Here is a 20,352-nt window from a genome sequence, read left to right as displayed (position 1 = left end):
TAAGCACACATTCTGCCATATATACTTCTGGCCTCAACTTCCTTATGAAACTTCAAAGTGATAGAGAAAAGCATGGCCCTCTGAGCATGGGACACCATGCGGATGGCGCATTTCGTGGATTCCATCGCTAGAGTTCAAACTACCAACATCTCCCCTGCGAGGTAGAGTTTCTCTGGGACTCTGGTACGGAGGTTAAGGTGACCTCATATATCAACAACCTGAACCCCGCTCACAAAGAGCTATATAAAAACATTGAGAAGCTCATTTCCTTGGCCATCAAACCATGGAACGCCTGTCTTATCAAAGTTCATAGCCGAATGGATGACTCCCAGAATCTTGGGCAGAAAGGGCCTGTTCCTTTGCGAATCATTACATGGGGCATTGAATGGGTGAATGAGCTCTCAGAATGGGCCGTCGCATTTAGAGTCCCGGGGAAAGTTAGGCAGGAGCGTTATCGCGAAGCCAAAGAAGTTTTTGAGAGCACTATTGCGGATCAAACACATAGTGGCAGGAAGAAGAACATCTGGGCGCAAAAAAGACTAGCCGGTTACGCGGATGTCAAAGGGAGGGAAAACATGGAATTACCTCCCCCTGATTCAGATCTTTGGCAGAGGGCTAAGGATTATCTTGCACAGCACAGCCTGAGAATGGATCAATCAGTACAGTTCAGCGACCAGATAACTGGAAAGAAAGCGAATACTCTTTATTCGGGGCCCTCGAAGAGAAAGTTGAAAAAACGATCTACTGGAAACATCCTCAGCCAGGAACTGCTTTTTCATATAAAGATTGGCAGACTAACAAGCACAATGATAAATCAATCATTGATATTGTTCGCCAGCGAGCCGGGCACAATTACAATTTCACACCAAAAACACCCCCACACATCCCTTATACGATTTCTCTCCAAGACACATTTCGAAGAAAGGGCCTGCAGGTTCTTATCGAAATGAAAATCATTGAGCTCACGCCGAGTACTCCTATCTCTCACAGCGATGCCTGGCAGCTTGAAGGTCAGTTAAACGACCACATTGTAGGTGTGGCGGTTTTCGGCTACGATATCGAAAACATAACCACACCCCACATTTCTTTCCGCCAACACACCATGCTTTACGGGGGGTACTATCGATACAAGGAGTGGCAGATCAACAGGGACAAGTACCAATTTCGGGCTAGGCCTGCTTGTGACTATGGCAAAAGTGGGGAAGAAGACATATTAGCGGAAATCCTGGGGTTCTCACCCCCCTCCTACTTCTATGCGGATGTGCTTGGAGATCCCCGAGTGCAGGGTACAGGCTCTGTCGCGATACCGCAGGGGAGACTTGTCACGCTTCCCAATGCGATAGAGAGCAGAATGGAACAGTTCCAATAGTGGACCCCGCTAGCCCTGGTCATTTTCGGGCGATAAAGCTGTTTCTAGTCGATCCACATTATCGTGTCTGCTCAACGCGGAATGTTCCGCCGCAGCAACATGACTGATGGGCTCAAGAGGTGGACCGTGATATTGCTTCGACTGGATTGCCTCGCGAAATGGTGGATCATATTCTCAGGGAAACGGATAACTGGCGGATGGGGATCCAAGAGGCGAAAAAGCACCGCAAAGAACTCAAGAAGGAGCATTTGTGGAATGAGCAGACCAGGCTAAATTGTATGCAAGAGCCGGCTTTTTGATTCTTTAGTTCACCGTAATATGTTATGGTCTCATGTGGATCAACAACCGCGGATTTCAACACTTGAAAAACGATAGGTAGCGCAATCCCCACTTCACTGCCAGCGACGTGGACTATTACCATGTTGTTTAGCCTTCAGTACTATCCATGAAATGTTAACCCAAGCTGGTGTAAGCCTTAGTCTCTGTCAACGCGCCTTCACTTGCGCGAGTCACGGTCGCGCCCGGACCTACTGTACTGTACAGAGGTCATTCTGGCCATCATCCATTCTGTTCACCCGTCATTAACTCTCGGTAGAACTGCCGCCCACTTTACATGGCCTTGAACTAACACTACACTTAAGATAAAGCGATACCTGCATCTTGACTTTCAAGTGGTGCAACCGTTAAATAAAATTATCCAATTGAAGCCTTGGATCACTCGCCTCCGTATGCGCGTCATCATGACGGATCATTCTGCTACTAGGCATAAATACTCCATACTCGGGAAAACTGCCTCAAATTGCGTTTTCCTTTAATAAAATATCATCAACAGGATTTCCTAAGCTGGTAATTTAACCATGAGTTTCCACCACAGTGCTTGTGATTTACATATAAGCAAAGAGTCAGATTGCACTTATCTGACTGCAATTTGCAATAATGAGGAAGGTTGTGGCCTAAACCACAGCATACCCCTCGATGAATGTCTCGGAAACGAGAATGGTGAGGTGCTAGGTTCAAACTCGTACTATATTTAACTAACTCTTTTTCTGCTAGGTCATTTCAGTTGGGGTGGTAAAAACTTCAGCCACGATGCACGTAATATCACCCTTACAAGAGAAGGGCCAGATAAAAGACCATTCCTTCATTCTGAGCTTCGGGATTCGTCTGGTCATTTTGTGTCTAATGATATTGATCTGGCTACGCACATTGCCAATATTGACGGCCAACTTGTGTTCATGCAGGAGGAATCGTATGAGAATCAATACGATTGATGACTTGGCCCCAACCACGGAGATGTGATTAGCAATGGGAAAGCTATGTTTATTCTACATATCACTAAAAGCAAGTATGATTTTATCAATTTGCCTCGCAAAAAAGCTCGAAGTTGTTAGATTTATTATGACTGTGAAGGGCAATAAGTCGCCCTCATTTTTAACCTTTCACATCCCGATCGAAAAGAAAGAGAGCATATACGGGAATATATGACAGCCACAAAAACGCTAATATACAGAATGGCTTTGATATCATCGGGATTCGAGAAAACCTAGGTTAATCTTTGCCCAGTCGCCTATATATTTTACCACATAGAAGCAAGTTGTCCTCGTTAACTATGTGCTTTTCATTGGAATGTAAGATAATTTTTAGGTTGGGATTATTACATAATTATATAATTTCGGAACGATCAGTTCGCTCATTGCTATTAGACTGCTAGCAAGGCCAAGTCACGATATAAATGATTATTGAACAAACATTTGTGACGCATTCTCCCATTGCTGATTCAAAGAGACCATCTTGATAATTGCATCATTGTTTTCCACAGTCGGCATTTCTGCGTCATGATCTGCGATAAGTTGAGCGGAATCTGTAGAGCCTCGACGCGCATGACTACTCAAATGACTGCGCAGGAATTGATTTCGACCCTGAGTAGATGTGGGTCCATCATAGATGTGGCCCAAAGGCTGGTGACTTTTGCGATGTTGGTTGGAACATCCTTTTACTGAGGGCTTGTTCCGGCGAGTCCAACCCATTAGGACATTTACAGCCGGGAGACAAGCGCAGATTAAACCGAATCCTAACTCGGCATTCCTAGGGAGGTTATTCAACCACCACAAAAAGGATTCTAGTTAGACTTACCCTGTCAAGATCGACTTCATAAACATCCTAGTCGAATCAGGTGTATCCTTCTCGTGGATCCCAACCACCAGTCTGTAAAGACTAAAGGCCACCGCCACACCACCAAAGCCAAGGAGAACCATCACCTTGATCTTCTTCCAAAGCGGCATCTGCAACGTCGACGTAAAAGCCACTGGGAAAGCGAAAATGGCAGCGTCTGTTACAGTGCAGATGACCGAATCGGCGATAATTACACCTGGCTGACTGAGGCATGTTGCATTTGCTTTCTCAGATAGTTTCCAATAAGCATAAACGGGGTTGCAAATAAAGATCTTGATGAAAGTGATCATTGTGTAATAGCAGATGACGGCAGCAAGAAGGACATATAATGACACCATGGCCCGGAAGTAGGGTTGAAAGACCCTGATTAAAATTGTGATCAAGCTGACCTTCACGAATAATGCCGTCGGTGCATAGAGAGCCGTGGCAACGTAAGAAATCTGCAAAGTATTAGAACAGCTCCAATGACAAAAGGATGATGTATCTTGCCTTGATACATTCTTCATACTGGCCCTGATCCAGTTGACTAGAATGCATCGAGCCTCCAGCAAAGCCATCTATAAATAGAATGTCAACAGAGTCCCAAATATGACTTGATCGACGATCAGTCATACAAATTAAAGCATTCGTGCAATATCCCGTAAAGAGGAGCTGATAATGAAACCGATCAGTGAATTATCAAGCCAAGCCTCTGCCGATCTGACATACCCATCCAATAAAACAAGACGCTACATAGTAAGTTAGCGCGGGTAATATGACAAATCGGCTCGTATACATACCATCATCAACGCCCAGCACATGCATCAGCCTCCATCTCACGAACAAGCGAATAAAGACAAAGGGTGTGACCAGCAAAAAACACAGGACCTGCGTTGCATAATTAATCAGGAACAGTGAATTCCTTTCGTGTGCTGTTTTTGACATGACATGAGTGTCTCGCATGGCAGGGGTAGAAATTCTTTCCCCGGCTTACCCCAAGTTCCCCGAAATCGCTTGTGGCGGGTTAGTCAGCGATATCTGATTGCCACTGACGTTTGCACGGGATAAAGTGGAGTTTCATTGGACCAATTGAGGTTTTCTTCTAAGCTTTATTGGATGCTTGGATACATAGAAATATTACTAGATTTTCAAAATAATACTTCATAGGATTTTGTCTAATGCAATGCAGCTCATACCCCAGGTCTTGGAAGTGGATACTGATCAGCCAATCAGAACCATTGAAATACGCCAAGGTGCGCCAAGGCTGATATTTCGATCATCTTAGCGGGACTTCGATCGCTTGTCTCTTTCCTGCTGCTAGAAGCTCTTATTTGTGAGGGCAAATTCTCTTATGTTCCTTGGACTCCAAGACCTCGTGGGAGGGTTGAGGATGGATGAGCCCCATCTGAAATATCCATCGCTACCTCCCTGCTAACAATATAGCAGGACCAATGAGTTGCGAAGTGATAACCATTGACATCCAACACTTTAGATGTAGCACCATTGGCGATTCAGTGAACTTCGACTTTTAGGCCAACTACCTTTGTGTCTATGCATTCATGATGCGAGGCCTAGAAAGAATTCGACTCGTAGGCTACCATATAGCTTGGTCCTTGTGATTGTCACGGACAAGTATACATGTTTCACCCTGTCATGCTCCGGTATTATTTCGCTCCGCTAAAAGCATGCTAGCCTGTCTGCTTCGCATTTCTGGCTGTCACGTCATTCACCACCGGAATGTACAGCAAGAAGGTTCCTAAGTACCGAATATACTATCGAACGCTTCAGCCTCATAACCCCGCGATCCACCAGTACCTTCCACCGCGGCGGAGCCACAGAGCAGGCGCGCGAGCAGATTGGTGTGGTTACACTTCACGTTGGAGATGGCGAAGATGCCACCAGCTTCCTCGACAATGTTGAGATCCGAATTCGTCATCTACAGAAAGATTCCCTAAGCTCGAGCCAGGCACCGCTGCAAACCGGCTGTGTTGAGGTGACTCGACTAGTGCAAGACGTCCTTAAGCCCGCGGCGCTTAGTGCTATTCGCAAAAGAGAGAGGCGTGATCGCTCTATGAATGCGACGCAGACATATCCTGTTTTCGTTGTTTACATTGAGCGTTCGAGGGCAGGGACGATTCTGACTGAGCCGACGAGCTTTCATGATTCTTTATCACTTCCTGCAATCAAGATATGGATCTCACTTGTGGTGGGTTTGAAATAACGTTAATGCATAGTCATACATTATTAGACAGCAGAATTGGGCCAGATAAATCACTACATATATTCATAATGACGCCCACGGGTGGTGAGGTGCAGGACCAAGACTCGAAGTGAGGTTTATCGAAGTCCCCTGATTACGAAAGCATATGCATCACCGGAATAAAATGAACTTCATAAATGGAGTATGTTGCAAAGATGAGAAAAAATCACAAAAGCTCCTAAAAAATCAATATTCATTAAGATGCAGCTTCTTGCCAACGAACCGCCTCTTCTCGGGCGCAACCCTCTGTTCCCGCTCAGCGTTCACACCTTTGAGCGCGTGAAGCAGCATTCCAGCATCAAAGAACCCATCTAGAAAACATTAGTTAAGCAAAGCATCAGCATATATTAGGTACTCACATCCTCCCATTCCATCATCATCCAGTTCTCCACCATCAGTCGTCGTAGCAGGACTCTCAGCACCACGGTTCTCAATATTAACAACCCTTCCTCGACGCTGGAAATCAGATTGCAATTGTTCTGCTATAGCTTCTGTTTCGCGAGCACGGCTAGTCCTTGGACTAGTCGTCTTGCGATTATTAGCACGCAACAGCTTCCTCATTTCAAAAAGGTATGATTCAAGCGTCTGCATGAGGCGAGCAGTTTGTCTGTGTTTCGAGGAAGCACAAAAGGAGATACTTTCGTCTTTAATAATGTAGCCGATTCCGAATCCGTCAGCAGATGTGGGACCGAAGCCGAAATGGCGTAGACAGGGATTTCCGCAGTTGGAGGTTGAGAGGATAGTACTGTTGATCTTGTCCCAGCCAGGATCGCTAAAGATTGCGGGTAAGGGTGGGGAGGCGGGTTTGTAGGCTCGACTGCTAGCGCTGGCGGGGGAGGAGAAGCCGTCGTCTGACAGGGCGGAGAGTTTGGGGGATCCGATTTCGCTTGGGCTGGAGTAGTCGACGGAGCTGGTGTCGTGATAGAGGCCGTCTTCGAAGGAGCGTTGCCAGAGACAGAATAAGGCGTATAAGTGGCGGTCTTGTCCTTCGCCTTTGGAACAGTCTTTTGTGATGGCTGTGTGGCGCTTGGTTGCGGTGCGGAGGGCGTCAATCTTCTTCTCGGCGGGGTTGTCGCCCCAGAATGTGCGGACGAAATCTAGGCACTCGGGTGTTACGGTGCGGACTGCTTCGGTGCGACCGTGGAGGAAGAACTTTGTCATTGCTGGTTCGTAGGTATTCTCGACGCGGCCGTAGAGGCCGTAGTAGGCTGCTTGGAAGGCCATTTGAACGAATGCATCTGGGGAGAAGCCCATGGAGGTAATGAAGTTCTTGCCGAAGCCTTCAAAGTCGAGAACTTGGAACTCGTGTTGGTGGAGGAGGTCTGAGAGGTGGGATTCGGCGAAACGGAGGGCGATGTTAAGCTCGGGGACCATGTCCCATTCCAACCTGCGTGGGGTGGTGCTGATGTTTCCAAAGCTGTGGGGGTCGCGCTTGGCCGGGTCGGGGCTCGAGGTTGTCCATAAACTTGGGGCTTGGCCGTTGATAGTCTTTGCAAAACGGAGGATCGTGTCTGTATAAACATCGCTGGCAAATCGCAGCACGGTGTGTCCATCGACGCCGGTATGCTCGAAATTGATACCCGCGCTTCCATTCTTGCAAACGATAATCTGCAACTTGTCATACCATCGATTTGTGCAAGTGCCTACCTGCACACCCTTGACAACCTCACTCGTACCGCAAAGCATGTTTGCGCAAAGCTCTGCAGTATTAGAAGGCTCGGTGTCATCAAGACACAAGACGAATAACGCAGTGTCAACGATATTGAGGCACTCGGCATTATTCGACGCTGGGTCCTTGGTCATGATATCCCGTAGCCCCGACCATACCTTTCGATTCTCTGTGCTGAGAACACCCAAAGCGCCTTTAGCAGCTTCTTGGACGGGGGTCTGGGCAGCATCATCTACGATGACATGCAGGTTGAGCGCGATATCACGTTCACTCATTATGAGATCGCTGTTGTCATCTAAGACGTCAAACCAATAGCACTGGCCTCGGCACAACACAACGATGTGTTTTGCCCCTGGGTCTTGACTGATAACGCAGCCATTATCAGTGGGAAGACGTGCTGTTCCGAAGAGTCGAGAGTATTGATACATGCACAGGGGCGTCCCCCGCACGGTATCAGGTGGAAGTTCTTCTTTCCGGACAGCACGCACAAATGCCAGGGCTGAGACCACCAAAGATGCAGCGCGAGTTACTTGGTTATTGCGAGCAGGTGTCGGGTCATCCTCTAACAGGAAGAACGGATTGAGATTTAAGACAACGGCTATTCAAGATCAGTCAATTTCGGATATCCATAGACGTAGAAAACTTACAGCTATCAAAGTTCAAGTACGAGTCATACCCTAGAAAGATCAATTTTCAGTTTTCATTCTTTCGAAAATCAAATCAAACTTACAAAACTGCTCAATAAAGCTTGTCTTGGACGAAGCATAGTTCTTCAGCTTTTCCTGAAGAATAGGCCCATCGGTCTTTAAAAAGTCCTTAACAGCTGCCTTAGTCTCCTCGTGTTCCCTTGGAGTCTGCAAAGCAACAAGAGCCTCCAAGTGGCGACGACACGTATCCTCCAAGTCAGGAATAGGAAGTTTCGGCAAAGAATCTTGATTAGCGAAAGTCAAGCCTTGCTTCTTCGGCGTATGCATCTGGACAGCCTCAGACTCTGGTCGATCAGCCGAGACACTCGGTCTCATGACCGTATGTCCCGCCAAATCGGACGATTTAGCGTCAGGATCCATCGCATTGCCAAGTGGTTTTGGCGCGGTAAAGAAGCGAACTGCAAGTGATGAATAGGACATTGTTAGTAAGATGAGGTACACACTATCAGGCGTAGAGACAGCCAAGGTAAGTTGGGAGGGAAAGGAGGCGTAGAGCAGTGCGATAGAAGTAATGGCAGTCTTGGAGGCAGTATGGTGGCATTGAGGCTACCTTTGAGATGGGTTGAAAAAAATAAGTAGAAAAGAGAAAGTGACAAAGAAGGTCAAATGATGGGGATAATGTGCAAGCACATGCATATACAAAAAGCAGTACTCCGTTTCAGACACCTCGAACCCCACTAAGGAATTTAACTGGGTTTGGTGGAACGGAACGGGGCTCGGGATGAAGGGAGCGGGCAAAGGGACTGGACTTACCAGTGCAGGGCCTTGATAGACTGGATGTGGGGTTATGGGATTCGCTGGGGCGCTCAAAAAGCAGTGATAGCGCCGGAGGAACGGATGCTGTCAGATGATTTCAGCTCACTAAGCTATTTTAGCTTGGCAGTTCACCTCCACTGCACTTCCATTCAGAGTCTCGAGCAATCAAAGAAAACCAGGTTGCCAGAATTTGTTGTCAATTGCGGAGAGATAGAATAACATACCAATAACGTCCGGACAGGGGTTTGTTCAGGGTGGCTTATTGGAGACGAACGTGGGGTAGAGCTAGCGGCGCTACTGTACAGAGAGAGTGCGGAGAATACTAGGCGTCAACGAGATCCGAAATAGATTACGAAGCACTAAATACCATTCATTCGCTTTTTGAACCCAAACCCCAAGTTCTCATAAGTGGAGTTGAGCGAGCGATGACGTTTCGGGTGAATGGAAGCTAAAGCTTGAGTGGATTGAAAATGTTTGGTTTGTTTGTATTGAGGCACGTGATCCATGTTCATTTTATTGTACATCATATTTAGGATCATATTTTTCTATCCACAGGGGGCACACGATCGCTAGACAGTCCGAAGTAAGGAATATTCACAATTGGTAAAAAGGATTCCACATGTCCTTGTGCCGAGGGAGATACGGCATCAGGTACATCCCAGTACATACAAGCTCTTCGACAGGTACCCGATGCCGATCCCTTCCCCGAGGTCTGGGCGAGATCCGACCGGATAGGACATGCAGAATATCAAGAATGGAAGATAAAATGAAAAAGAATAGCTTATGCAAAAAGCGAATGCAACAGACATCGGAGAGAGATAAATGTTCAATGGAGAGGATACTTGGGATCAATCCAAGTAAGCCTCGGGTTAGTCTCCGGTTGAGGTATGCAAACATCAGGCAACGTAGGTAGAACCGCCATCAGGCTTCAGCACGTTCTCGCCATATTCACCACCAACATTACCCACGGGGGAGTAGTTGCAAACAGTGAAGGGCAGGGCTTCGGACGAGTCGACATTGCCCAAGGGGTCGCAGACCACAGTGGCACAGCCAACGTGGGTAGTAGCCTTCCACACAATCTGACTGAAGTGACCCCACTTGTCAAAGTCTGTCATGCTGGGGTCGGATTCGCCGTAAGGAGTGGGGAAGAATTCGATCTCATCGTTGTACATCAGGTTAGTGATCATCACACCCACGTCACTAGCCTCAACGCCGTAACCGATGTTCTGGCCGTAGCCGCCACCATCGATGGATCTGCAAGGGGGAGTGTTAGTTTCACGTTTCAGATCTGCCTGGTGAAACCGGGTACTTACGTATCGTGCTCGTAGTTACAGCGAGCAGCAAGGGTCTGGGCGCTAGATTCAAGATCGGCAGACCATTCAAGCGAGGAGACGGAGTGGTTGCTGCGGTGAATGTTGTGGTTGTAGAGCACCTGCTGCTGGTAGGCATTGGTGGCCGATGCGGTAGCAGTAGAGGCGCTGGAGGTAGAGGTAGAGGTAGCCAAAGTAGTAGAAAGGGCGGCGGGCGTGACAGTCGAAGTCCATGCGGTAGAGTAGTAGGAAGTCGAAGCAGTCTCAGTGGCTTCAGGCTGGGGAGCAACAATCGCAGAGGTGGTAGACTCGGGAACAACGGTAGATTTCTTATACAGGTCGGTGTTGACTTCAACGGTAGACACAGAGGTTTCAACAGTAGGCACATAGGTCGAGGTCTCAATGATCACGGGCACCTTCTCAACAGCTGGAACGGTCTCGGTAACGGTGGGCGCAGTGATGGTCTCGGTGACCGTGACGGTGGTCCAGTCGGTAACATAGACACGCTTCTCATAGGCGCTAACACAACCAGCGGCCAAAGCCGCAAGCAACAAAGTCGAACGCATGGCGATCACAAATCACAAAGCACAAATCAAAGATCCTAACACTTCACCAGGAAGGTTCGCGCAGATAGATCAACACGCAGATCGACTGCGTGGACAAAAAAGAGTGTTATTGAGCGCTGATAAAGGAATGACAGGCTCGAACACTTAGTCTCCCTCAAAAGAGTGAAAGGAAAAAGTGTAGAGCTGAGTTGGACTGAAGCGATACTGAGAGAGATTGGGGAGGAAGTGAAGTAAATGTAGGGGAAAAACAGTCCAGTGGGGCCGTGCGGGTTCGAAGGCAAATTGCGTTTTAATTGATTTGAGGAAATTGCAAGTTTATTATGATTATAACTTATGAATGAAGTAAACAAAGTACCACCCAGACACCTTTCCATCAGTACTTATTACTTTTCTAATTCACTTTCCAACCTCTTCAAAGACCGTCCGACTTCATACCAGACCACCCGCCACTCGCAAGCGCGTGGGACATTCTACATTCCAACGCGTCTCCGATGCAGATTGGCCCGTGCGAAGAGGCTGGACTATGGAGCGACACGACATGGCAATTATTCTCCGGGGCTCCAATTTCAATTTACAGAGTACAACTTTGGACTCTAAATTAAACTGGGATCTCCTGGTCCCAAGCTTCAAATTGGCCCTGAAATGACCCTGTGGGCGGATCCTCAATCCAACCCCACTAGGGCGTTGCTCACTACTTTTAAGGGACACGCTAATTAGCTGCCGCGCGTACGGGGATCAATGATGTACAAAGCCCCTCAAGTGCCGGTCTCATGGTCAGAATTGACAGATCGAGAATATCTTTTGTTTCGGTTTTGGTTTGTTTAGACAGGGAGGTATATGTCCTTAAGAAATTGGAAACTTAAGGGGCTTCAGGACCCAGGCACGAGTTTCAAGTGATGATCACACAGCGCCAATCATATTCACTCATCAGGAAAGGATCCACATCAGCATACACGCTAAGAAACTTGGCTTTGAGTCTGGTCCATTCGACAACGCCACTCTGCACGGTTGTCATCTGGGATTGATTAAATCGTAAACGCCATTAATGTACTGTGTTTCAGCCTTTAAATTATCCTCCCGTCATCCCGAATCGGTCAGATTCTGCTGGTCCCTAGTGCGACAGCGCCTGTCACCTATTTCAATGTTAGAACTTGGGGGCCCTCTGGATTAATTATATAGTCGGGCTAATGAAGGGGAAAACAGGGAAGACCCATAATTAAGTTCAGTCCATTTCATTGCCGATCATAGTCAAGCCTTTTCCCCTTTCTTCAGGCCTGGAATCTAGTCAGGCATCGATCTGGTCTGCCAATCTCCGAGACAAGGATTGGCATCGGAAATGAGCAGCACCGACTAAATTACAAGGACCCAAATACTATGAAAAAATTGGAGTCACTAGATATCAATGGGAAATTCTAGACTAAACAGGTCTATTAAACTACCTCCTGTCCTGGGCTTCCTATCTTGGCTGCCGCTTTCATAAGGCCATTCAGACTCAGTGAGCTCGGTGTAACCACGTGAATTAGTGACCCGAGGGGCCGAGTATTTGTTTACCTGAGGGTCCGCCTGGAAAACCTCATCATCGATGAAGCGGTACTGTCTGCAACCCCGGAAAAACTAGTAGAAACTTTCAGCCGTTCGAGGGTTGCGAAGCTATCAATTATCATTTGGCATTTCGACGCATTAGGTGGCCCAGTCTGCGCAATTTCCTTTGAAATCCAAACAGGGATAACAGAGCCTTGAGTCTGGGGAGCTACCAACCAGTCATATGGGACGAGCATAACATGGAATATCTTCCTTATTTGACATTATCTTCTATTTATTTTGGACAATCTTGAAATGTCCCAAAGACTTCCAGTTACTCAAATCATATCATCCGCCCGCTATTTGATTTGCGGAGACCGTTTGTCCATTCTATGGTTTCCTCCCGCTAACAATTATTCACCAGTCTACTAGTCCACCAGCATTTCAGGAAGAATTCTTTCGAAATACATCACAATAATGGAATTATGTGAGCCTATTTTTGAATCAATCGTAATCACTGATTTTCAGCTACATTCAACGAGAACGATCGTTTGAACAAACGATACGTCAAGTTTCGACCAACAGAACTCCAACCGATCGCCGGCGAAGCAGTACGACAAGACTATTGCCCTGATGTTATCAAGTTCGCGGAGGGAGGCTTCAAATGCTTCGGTAATTGGCGATAGGAACAATTGTTTGCATGTCTCTTCCCCGTACGTGAATATTCTTTACTTTGGAGGGCCGGCACCTTTGCATTCTGTCATCTGCGTTGGAAATATAGGTATTAATTCGGGAAGCCAAAGCAAACCGAGGGAAATTTCAACGGTCCAGGCCTCCAAGGAAATGTTTGTACGCCAAATGAAATAGGTGATAATTAAACCGCCCCAGTTGGAGATTAACAACCAAAAACAAGAAAAGGGGGTCTACAGATCCACTATTTTGCATGACCCAGCTTCACACGCTAGCAGATAGTTCTTCGCTGGGTCGGCAGCTTTCAAGTCTTTGTACATCGGGTTACGCGACTTCAGCCAGAAGGATTGGTTACCCACAAAATCCTTAAGGTGTGAGGGTCGGATGTCCACCAGTGAGGCTACGGTGACTGTGGAAGATATACCACTACCAGTCTCCTTTCGAAGCCGTTTCTTAACAAGATCGTACGCTGACTCGGGCGGGCTATTCTCGCTGTCTTGACGCAATCCAGGAGGTGTCGGGATTTCGGCGGTAGCGAAGACTCCTGTGAAAGTACGAGTCCCCGTCTGCAGGCCTACAATGACGTCTAACATCCCGACAAACAGGAAGGGATGCTGCATGATCTCGACTGAAAACGAATTCAATGTTTGTTGCGCCAGGGTCCGGTACTCTGGATCGTCGAGGAAAGCTGCCAGTCGCAAAAGATTCCGCGCAATCACTGCGTTGACCGAGGGTGTAGCAGATTCAGTACCTGTCTTCAGGCGGAGGAGGGGGCCGGGCATGCCAGGAATCATGGCCGATGGGGTGTTGTAGTAGCCGGCCGGCATCGAGCCATTCATCGCAAGGAAATTATCATTCAGGTATTCTAGTAAATATGTCAGTCATTTGAATAGCACGCCAAAGAAGCATAGACTTACTCTGAAGTCGCTCTGCAAATTGCAAGTAGCTATCATCAAAGGTAGCTTCGTACATGTCCAGCAAACCACCAATCAAGTATGCATAATCATCAGCAAAACCCGGGGCATCTCCCCTGTTGCCGTCGCGGTAGATGCGCCACAACTTCCCGGTCGCCTTGTCGAAAAGGTTGTCTTTAATGAAGTGAATCGCCCGAGCGGCGGCATCTCGGCATTGAATTGCCTTTGAGCTGTCGATCTCCTCGAACAAGACGCTGCACTTGGCCAGGGCACCGATCGCCAATCCATTCCAGCCCACAATAATCTTATCATCCAGGTCGGGCCGACCCCGGGTTTTCTCGCGGTAGTCACGCAGCTTTTGCTTTGCACTCTTGATTATTTTCACGACCTCCTCTTCACTTAGGCCAAAGTCTTTGGCCAGCTTGCTCGGGGTTGCTCGGATCTGCAGCACATTCTGGTTCATAAATTCATCGTGCGGATCGTACTCGGCTGCAACGTTCCCATCTGGAAGTACACCCCAATGACGAGCGCAGACTGGAGCATCCCGGGTACCGAGCACCTGGGTGAGTTCCTTCAAGGACCAAACGTAAAAGGCGCCCTCTCGCTTCTCGGTATCATTCGGGTTCGGAAAGCTATCGGCATCCTCCGAGGAAAAGAAGCCACCCGTAGGCGATTGCAACGGAGCAGTCGTCAAGTAAGTGGCAAGATCATAAACAGTACCGAGCAATTCAGGGTCATGGGTCAATCTAAACGCATCCACATAGACATCAAGCAGCTGCGCCTGGTCGTAAAGCATCTTCTCAAAATGAGGAAGACTCCAGTTGGCAGTAACACTGTACCGAGAAAATCCGTGGCCAATGTGATCTCGAATTCCTCCGCGAGCCATATTCACCAGTGTTGTGACGGCCATGGCGGTCGCCTTCTCACATTCATCTTGTCCCACCATATCCACAACCTGACTTGGGTATGTAGCCAGCCGTAGAAGAAAGCCGAGGTTGGTCGGTGTGGGGAATTTGGGTGCCCGGCCAAATCCGCCATTAATGGAGTCGTATCGGGACGCGAAATGTTGATAAGCCTCTTCCAAAAGCTCTAAATCCAGGTCTTCGTCTGTTTCACGATCCGTATGTGATGAATGAGTTCCTTCCTCGGCAAACTCTCGAAGCTGTTTCGTAATATCCTTTGCGCTCTCTAAACACCGCTGCTGCTGTGTCACCCAGACGTCCCGGAGCTTTTCTAAAATCTCAACAAATCCAATAGTTTCTGGACCATGCATTGAAGTTGAGTTTGGGCCGGACCAGTAAGTTCCTCCGAAAACGGGCTCTAGGTCGGGGGTAAGAAAAACGTTCAAAGGCCAACCACCAGAGCCTGTGGTGGCCTGGACGTAGTTCATGTAAATATCATCAATATCTGGTCGCTCTTCGCGGTCGACTTTAATGGGAACAAAAGACTCGTTTAGGATAGCAGCGACTTCAGGGGACATGAAAGACTCTTTCTCCATGACATGACACCCTAGCGATTGTTAGACGACAGCCATATGAGGTTGGTTCTGAACGTACAGTGGCAAGCCGAATATCCAATACTGAGAAAGATCAGGCGGTTGTGCTTTTTAGCGAGATTAATTGATTCTGCATCCCAAAGCTGCCATGCCACAGGGTTATTCATGTGGCCCCTCACCTGTGATGGGGTTAGTACATCGAAGTCGCTTCCGAGTGAGCATGATGGAACTTACATAGGGAGATCTGCTATTCTGAAGCCTGTTAACCAGCTTGGGGTTCGATTCTGCCATGTCGTGGTGCGACTGCATGCTGGACGACATCTTGACTTCCGATAGCTGCCGTGCGGGGATGTGTGATAGGGTGTATCGGAGAGGAGTCGGAAGTACTAACGGAATGCGGTAAGGGTATTGACAGGGTTGAATACTTCCCGCGTTTGACCAGAGCAGGTTGACCAGGGTGTTACAGCACAAGGGGCACAACTGGTTAGTGGGGGGGTAGACGACTGGCAAAGCGGGCGGGAGATCGTCCCTGTGCGTCATCGATGCATCAGGAATGTCACGTGCTTGTTATGGGCGCATTCGTTGGTTTGGATCAATTGTACAATCCTTCATTAATACAATACAGGTTTGGTTTGTAATTCTTTCATTGGATCCATTTATGGAGTCTGGGGTATCGTAGGTACATCTAATCATCTTCCATCAGCTCAGCCAATTCTCGCTCCTCCTCCTCTGTAAGTGCTGGCTCGTCATTGAGCTCAGGCTCTACTACCACAGGACCCTTGTTGGCTAGTTCCACAGCCTTTTGAAGTTCATCTGGACGAAGAGACCATTGCCGAATAGTCCCATCAATACCCGCACTAACCACTGTGGAGCCAACTAGAACCAGCCCAGTGACCTCCTCGAAATGGCCAGAAAACACATGATGAAGCTGTCCAGTCTGCAAGTAATTAGCATTGGATCCATTGAACAGGGTTGAGGGAAATACATACCGATCGATGCCACACGCGCACCTCTTCGTCCCGACAAGCAGTGACCACCCAACCACCAGCCTCGTGAATGACAATGTCCCGCACAAAGTCAGGGTGCTCCAAAGTGAGATTAGGCTTCCAACCATCTGCTCGAACCAAGCATTTGGCAGTCTTATCGGCAGACACGGTCCAAAGATCTCCATCCTGATCAAAGAAGAGCTTGTATACGCTGGTCTCGTGCGGGAGGAGTGCTTCAGCTGAATCCCCACCATCAAAGATCTTAAATTGCCGGATCTCTCGATCACTTCCCGCACTAAACACCAATGCCTCTGATTCCTCTACTTCTGGGTCAAGAATCAGATCCTGGATCCCTCGGGAATGACCCTTGAAAGTTTCAGTGCGCTGGCCACTAGCAATGTTAAAGACCAGCACTTGTGCGTCAGCACCGCCTGTAATAAGAAGATCCTCCCCACGTAGTCGAGCACTAATGACGGCTCGAACAAAATCCGCGTGACCTTCATACTGTTTCTGAGGCTGGCCTGAGGCAACATCCCAGCTCCACACAGTCTTGTCCCAGCATCCAGCAAACAGAAGCTTTCCATCTGGACTCAGACAAAGACTTGTCAAAGGAGCTGTGGGACCTTTGTACAATGCAGCTGTTTCACCTGTCTGCAATAGCTTTTAGCATCAATGACATAACAGCGGGGCACATAACATACCTCTAGTACTACTCTTCTAACAACGCCACTACTTTGCGCAACATAGATCGAGTTCAAATTGTTCGGGTCAGGATGTATGGCAAGAATCTTGCTCTGTAACCGAATAGGGTTTCCATTGGAATTCTGGGACTTGGCGTCTTTCCTCTGCTGGTCTTCCAAGGAAGCACTGGAGCAAATTAGCGAGCCGTTTCCCAACCTTTTTGCCGGAGAAATTGACTTACGAAGTCTGAAAGAAATGATCTCTGTTAGAAGAGGTAGTCATCTTTGCTTGAATTCCACTGACGTATCAAATGGTTACCAAAAGGGGGGGTAAAGTTGGATCTCTCACATAAATCGACCCACAACAAGACGCAGAAACTGCTCACCAAGCTCCTGCAGTCCGCCGTAATCGAATCCACCAAAACCCGACAGATTCTGCTCCAAGACTTCTTTCTCTTTCTCTCCTCTTCTCATCCTACCCACTCCTCCTTTTTTTCTTTTTTTTCTTTTTCTTCCCTGCTTTCTTTCTCGCTCATCAATTGCGCGAGTTCGCGCAACTCCCAAGATGGATATGAACCACTTAATAGGGTCAGTCATCTGCACCTCCTGGGAATCAGGGTTTGTGCGGCTGGGCTGGAGTTAACACCTGGCAGTCAGCGTTTCAACCTGATCTCTAAGAGTGACATTCGGTAAGCTCAACCATCTCTATTCACTGCTGTCTCTAGCTAATTGAAACCAAGCTATGTTGGCACACTCCATGAAATTAATCCAGAGGCATCTACAATCGCCCTGGAAAATGTCATGTCCTATGGTACCGAGGGCCGTCGAGGGAATGGGAACGACCTTCCACCGTCGAGCAACGTTTACGAGTACATCGTATTCCGAGGCAGTGACGTGAAGGACATTAGTGTCGCGGAAGAGGAGAAGACAGAGACTGCACAGCCTGAACCTCCTCGCGTCCCCGATGACCCCGCAATTCTAGAAGTAAGTCAACCCCCCTTATTCTTTCATCTTGTCCCTACTCGGCCTTGACCTTCCCGGTCGGCCACTTGATCTTATGATGAAGTATTTTCGGATGTAAACACAGACCTGTTCTGAATGCGCAAAACCATGTTGCTATTTTCCGTTGCCTTCCTTCTGATCGATCAATATCAATATTTCCATTTCGGTTATATTCAGTTGCTTTTGTCATGATACAAAAAGCTGACTCGATGCAAAATAGAACATGTCGCGACCGGGTCCTCAGCCTGGCGCACCTGGCCTTCCCCAAGGCACACCTCAACAGTCACAGGGTGCCCAGCCAATGCCTCAGTACCCGCCGCCTTACCAGGGACAGTTCCCCCCATACGGACAACGCTTTGGTCCCCAATTCCCTCCGGGTCCGAATGGGCTTCCTGATGACCGTTTCCCACCTTACGGTGCCCCTCCTGGATGGTTCCCTCCTCCTGGCCATGGTTTCCCTCCGGGACCTGGTCATTTCCCTCCCAATATGCCTATGGGTCCTCCTGGTCAGCAGATGCCACCTCAGCAGCGTCCCGGCCCCCCTGGAATGCCGCCTCAGGCCACCTCGGAACTACCCGTTGGTGACAAGGTGAACAGCAAACCTGCTACTCCCGCTGCTCAACAAGCCCCAACTCCTCCAGTTGAGTCTAAGCCTTCCGTGGCTGAAGCTGTGCACGGAATGACTGGCCCTACTGCGGTGCCCGTCAGTGCCCAGAAGAGCGCTCGGGTTATGCCGGCCATTCCCATCGCTGCTCCCAGGCCTGCTGCCGCTACCCAAGGAAATACCTCAATCACAGATGCCACAGCCGCTGCTACTGCTGCCGTTGCCGCCGCGATGGCCAAGCTACCTCAGCCAGGTGTTCAAAGAAAGCCTGGACAGGTCGATGGCGCTGATGACGGGCTTGCTCGTCAGATGAACGACATGCGGCCGTATGATAGTGGCCGTGTTCCCCGTGGTGGTCACCACCACCGCGGTGCCCGTGGCGGAGCTCCTCGTACTCAGCATAAGAAGATCGAGGTACCTGAGTCAGACTACGACTTTGAGACCGCAAATGCGAAGTTCAACAAGCAAGACATGGTTAAGGAAGCCATTGCTACTGGAGCTCCTGCTGCTGAGGCCGAGTCTCACGCAAACATTGGGGCGGAAGCTGCTGGTGAAAGTATATCCGCTGTCGCTCCTGCTGCCTCTACAGCCTCCCTTTACAACCGCACCTCCTCTTTCTTCGATAACATCTCCAGCGAAGCGCGTGACCGCGAGGACAATTCTGCTACCCGTCCGGGCGGTCGTGAATGGCGTGGTCAAGAAGAGATCCGAAACATCGAGACTTTCGGTCAAGGCAGTGTTGATGGTTACCGTGGTCGAGGCCGTGGCCGAGGCTATGGTCGTGGTCGCGGCTATGGTCGTGGTCGCGGCTATGGTGGCCGCGGCCGTGGTGGCGGACGTCCCTCGTCTCAGTCCACCGGTGTCCCCTCCTTGGGCTAAACCGAGTCATCTCCCCTTACTCGAAGTTTCCGTCCATGCTTTTCCTGTTCTTCCATCACGTCTTGGCATGGCCAGACCTATGAACGAAACGAATGTTTATGCTTGAATTTTTTTGTCTCTTTGGCGCACTGGGGATCGATCATGGATAGGGCATCCTGGGACGGCAACGCGTTGATCTTTTTCGAATGCAATATCGGTGTTGAATTTTTGCGCCTCGGTTTTGACTTTGCTTTTTCATGACCATTCCAAGCATACCCTCTACAGCGTTTTTTCTTGATATCCTTTGTTGAACGGATATCTTCCCCGTGGCGCCATTCAAGACACACGGAGGTCTACATGCAGGCACTGTACTAGCATGATTTCTAGGTCTGTGACCCTAGCGCATGTACCATAACAAATTCGGAGAGAACTCCAATAAGAAAAGGAAAAAGAGGGCCATTTGGTCTATAAACAACTTCCAGTAACTCCAGCTAATCCATCTTCCATCTAATTATTCTTTGTAGAAGATATCCGGGGAACCCTGTCGTCTCGTGCAGCAATCCGGGGAAGCTTCTCCGCTTCCCCGCTTCGGCAGCCGCACATATGCACGAAGTAGTTCTTGGTGTAATCTCTTGGTGTGATCATTCCAAAAGGTAAATAATTGTGTAACAAAATCAATGCGGGATATTTCAACGTTCCATCCCCCGTGAGCTCTATCTATAATTTAAAAATATGACGACCATAAATGTGCAAAGTGAAGCTGAACTTCACCTCAATTGAGCCTCGGTCAACCCCCCATAGAATCGGTTATAGG

The 20,352-nt window shown here is 48.5% G+C and overlaps 8 protein-coding genes across 8 annotated transcripts; 3 read left to right on the top strand and 5 right to left on the bottom strand.

Annotated features, from left to right (window-relative positions):
* Positions 1 to 96: 96 nt before the first annotated feature.
* N7520_009962 (uncharacterized protein) lies at positions 97 to 1,369 on the top strand (the record flags this gene model as incomplete). The annotated part of the gene is given in 3 exon segments (XM_057143896.1): positions 97 to 114; positions 132 to 659; positions 671 to 1,369. 3 exon segments carry the CDS (start codon positions 97 to 99, stop codon positions 1,367 to 1,369), a joined length of 1,245 nt encoding a protein of 414 aa, XP_056993184.1.
* A 1,736-nt stretch (positions 1,370 to 3,105) lies between these two features.
* On the bottom strand, positions 3,106 to 3,831 carry N7520_009961 (uncharacterized protein; the record flags this gene model as incomplete). The annotated part of the gene is made up of 2 exons (XM_057143895.1): positions 3,106 to 3,454; positions 3,503 to 3,831. 2 exons carry the CDS (start codon positions 3,829 to 3,831, stop codon positions 3,106 to 3,108), a joined length of 678 nt encoding a protein of 225 aa, XP_056993183.1.
* Positions 3,832 to 5,173: 1,342 nt separating this feature from the next.
* On the top strand, positions 5,174 to 5,741 carry N7520_009960 (uncharacterized protein; the record flags this gene model as incomplete). The annotated part of the gene is made up of 2 exons (XM_057143894.1): positions 5,174 to 5,181; positions 5,213 to 5,741. 2 exons carry the CDS (start codon positions 5,174 to 5,176, stop codon positions 5,739 to 5,741), a joined length of 537 nt encoding a protein of 178 aa, XP_056993182.1.
* Positions 5,742 to 5,966: 225 nt separating this feature from the next.
* On the bottom strand, positions 5,967 to 8,576 carry N7520_009959 (choline/carnitine O-acyltransferase; the record flags this gene model as incomplete). Its single annotated transcript, XM_057143893.1, has 4 exons — positions 5,967 to 6,091; positions 6,140 to 8,047; positions 8,097 to 8,126; positions 8,180 to 8,576. 4 exons carry the CDS (start codon positions 8,574 to 8,576, stop codon positions 5,967 to 5,969), a joined length of 2,460 nt encoding a protein of 819 aa, XP_056993181.1.
* Positions 8,577 to 9,808: 1,232 nt separating this feature from the next.
* Positions 9,809 to 10,788, bottom strand: N7520_009958 (CAP domain-containing protein; the record flags this gene model as incomplete). The annotated part of the gene is made up of 2 exons (XM_057143892.1): positions 9,809 to 10,166; positions 10,226 to 10,788. The coding sequence occupies 2 exons, from the start codon at positions 10,786 to 10,788 to the stop codon at positions 9,809 to 9,811; spliced, it is 921 nt and encodes a 306-aa protein (XP_056993180.1).
* A 2,444-nt stretch (positions 10,789 to 13,232) lies between these two features.
* N7520_009957 (thioredoxin domain-containing protein) lies at positions 13,233 to 15,729 on the bottom strand (the record flags this gene model as incomplete). Its single annotated transcript, XM_057143891.1, has 4 exons — positions 13,233 to 13,864; positions 13,917 to 15,422; positions 15,470 to 15,587; positions 15,643 to 15,729. The coding sequence occupies 4 exons, from the start codon at positions 15,727 to 15,729 to the stop codon at positions 13,233 to 13,235; spliced, it is 2,343 nt and encodes a 780-aa protein (XP_056993179.1).
* A 364-nt stretch (positions 15,730 to 16,093) lies between these two features.
* Positions 16,094 to 17,357, bottom strand: N7520_009956 (WD40 repeat domain-containing protein; the record flags this gene model as incomplete). Its single annotated transcript, XM_057143890.1, has 4 exons — positions 16,094 to 16,345; positions 16,398 to 17,045; positions 17,096 to 17,261; positions 17,317 to 17,357. The coding sequence occupies 4 exons, from the start codon at positions 17,355 to 17,357 to the stop codon at positions 16,094 to 16,096; spliced, it is 1,107 nt and encodes a 368-aa protein (XP_056993178.1).
* A 282-nt stretch (positions 17,358 to 17,639) lies between these two features.
* N7520_009955 (uncharacterized protein) lies at positions 17,640 to 19,559 on the top strand (the record flags this gene model as incomplete). Its single annotated transcript, XM_057143889.1, has 4 exons — positions 17,640 to 17,662; positions 17,728 to 17,763; positions 17,815 to 18,058; positions 18,297 to 19,559. 4 exons carry the CDS (start codon positions 17,640 to 17,642, stop codon positions 19,557 to 19,559), a joined length of 1,566 nt encoding a protein of 521 aa, XP_056993177.1.
* Positions 19,560 to 20,352: the final 793 nt, after the last annotated feature.

Source organism: Penicillium odoratum, assembly GCF_028828045.1.
Source record: "Penicillium odoratum strain IBT 22623 chromosome Unknown utg000006l_segment0_segment0, whole genome shotgun sequence".
Lineage (NCBI taxonomy): Eukaryota > Fungi > Ascomycota > Eurotiomycetes > Eurotiales > Aspergillaceae > Penicillium > Penicillium odoratum.
This window is presented reverse-complemented; position numbering and strand designations above follow the sequence as displayed.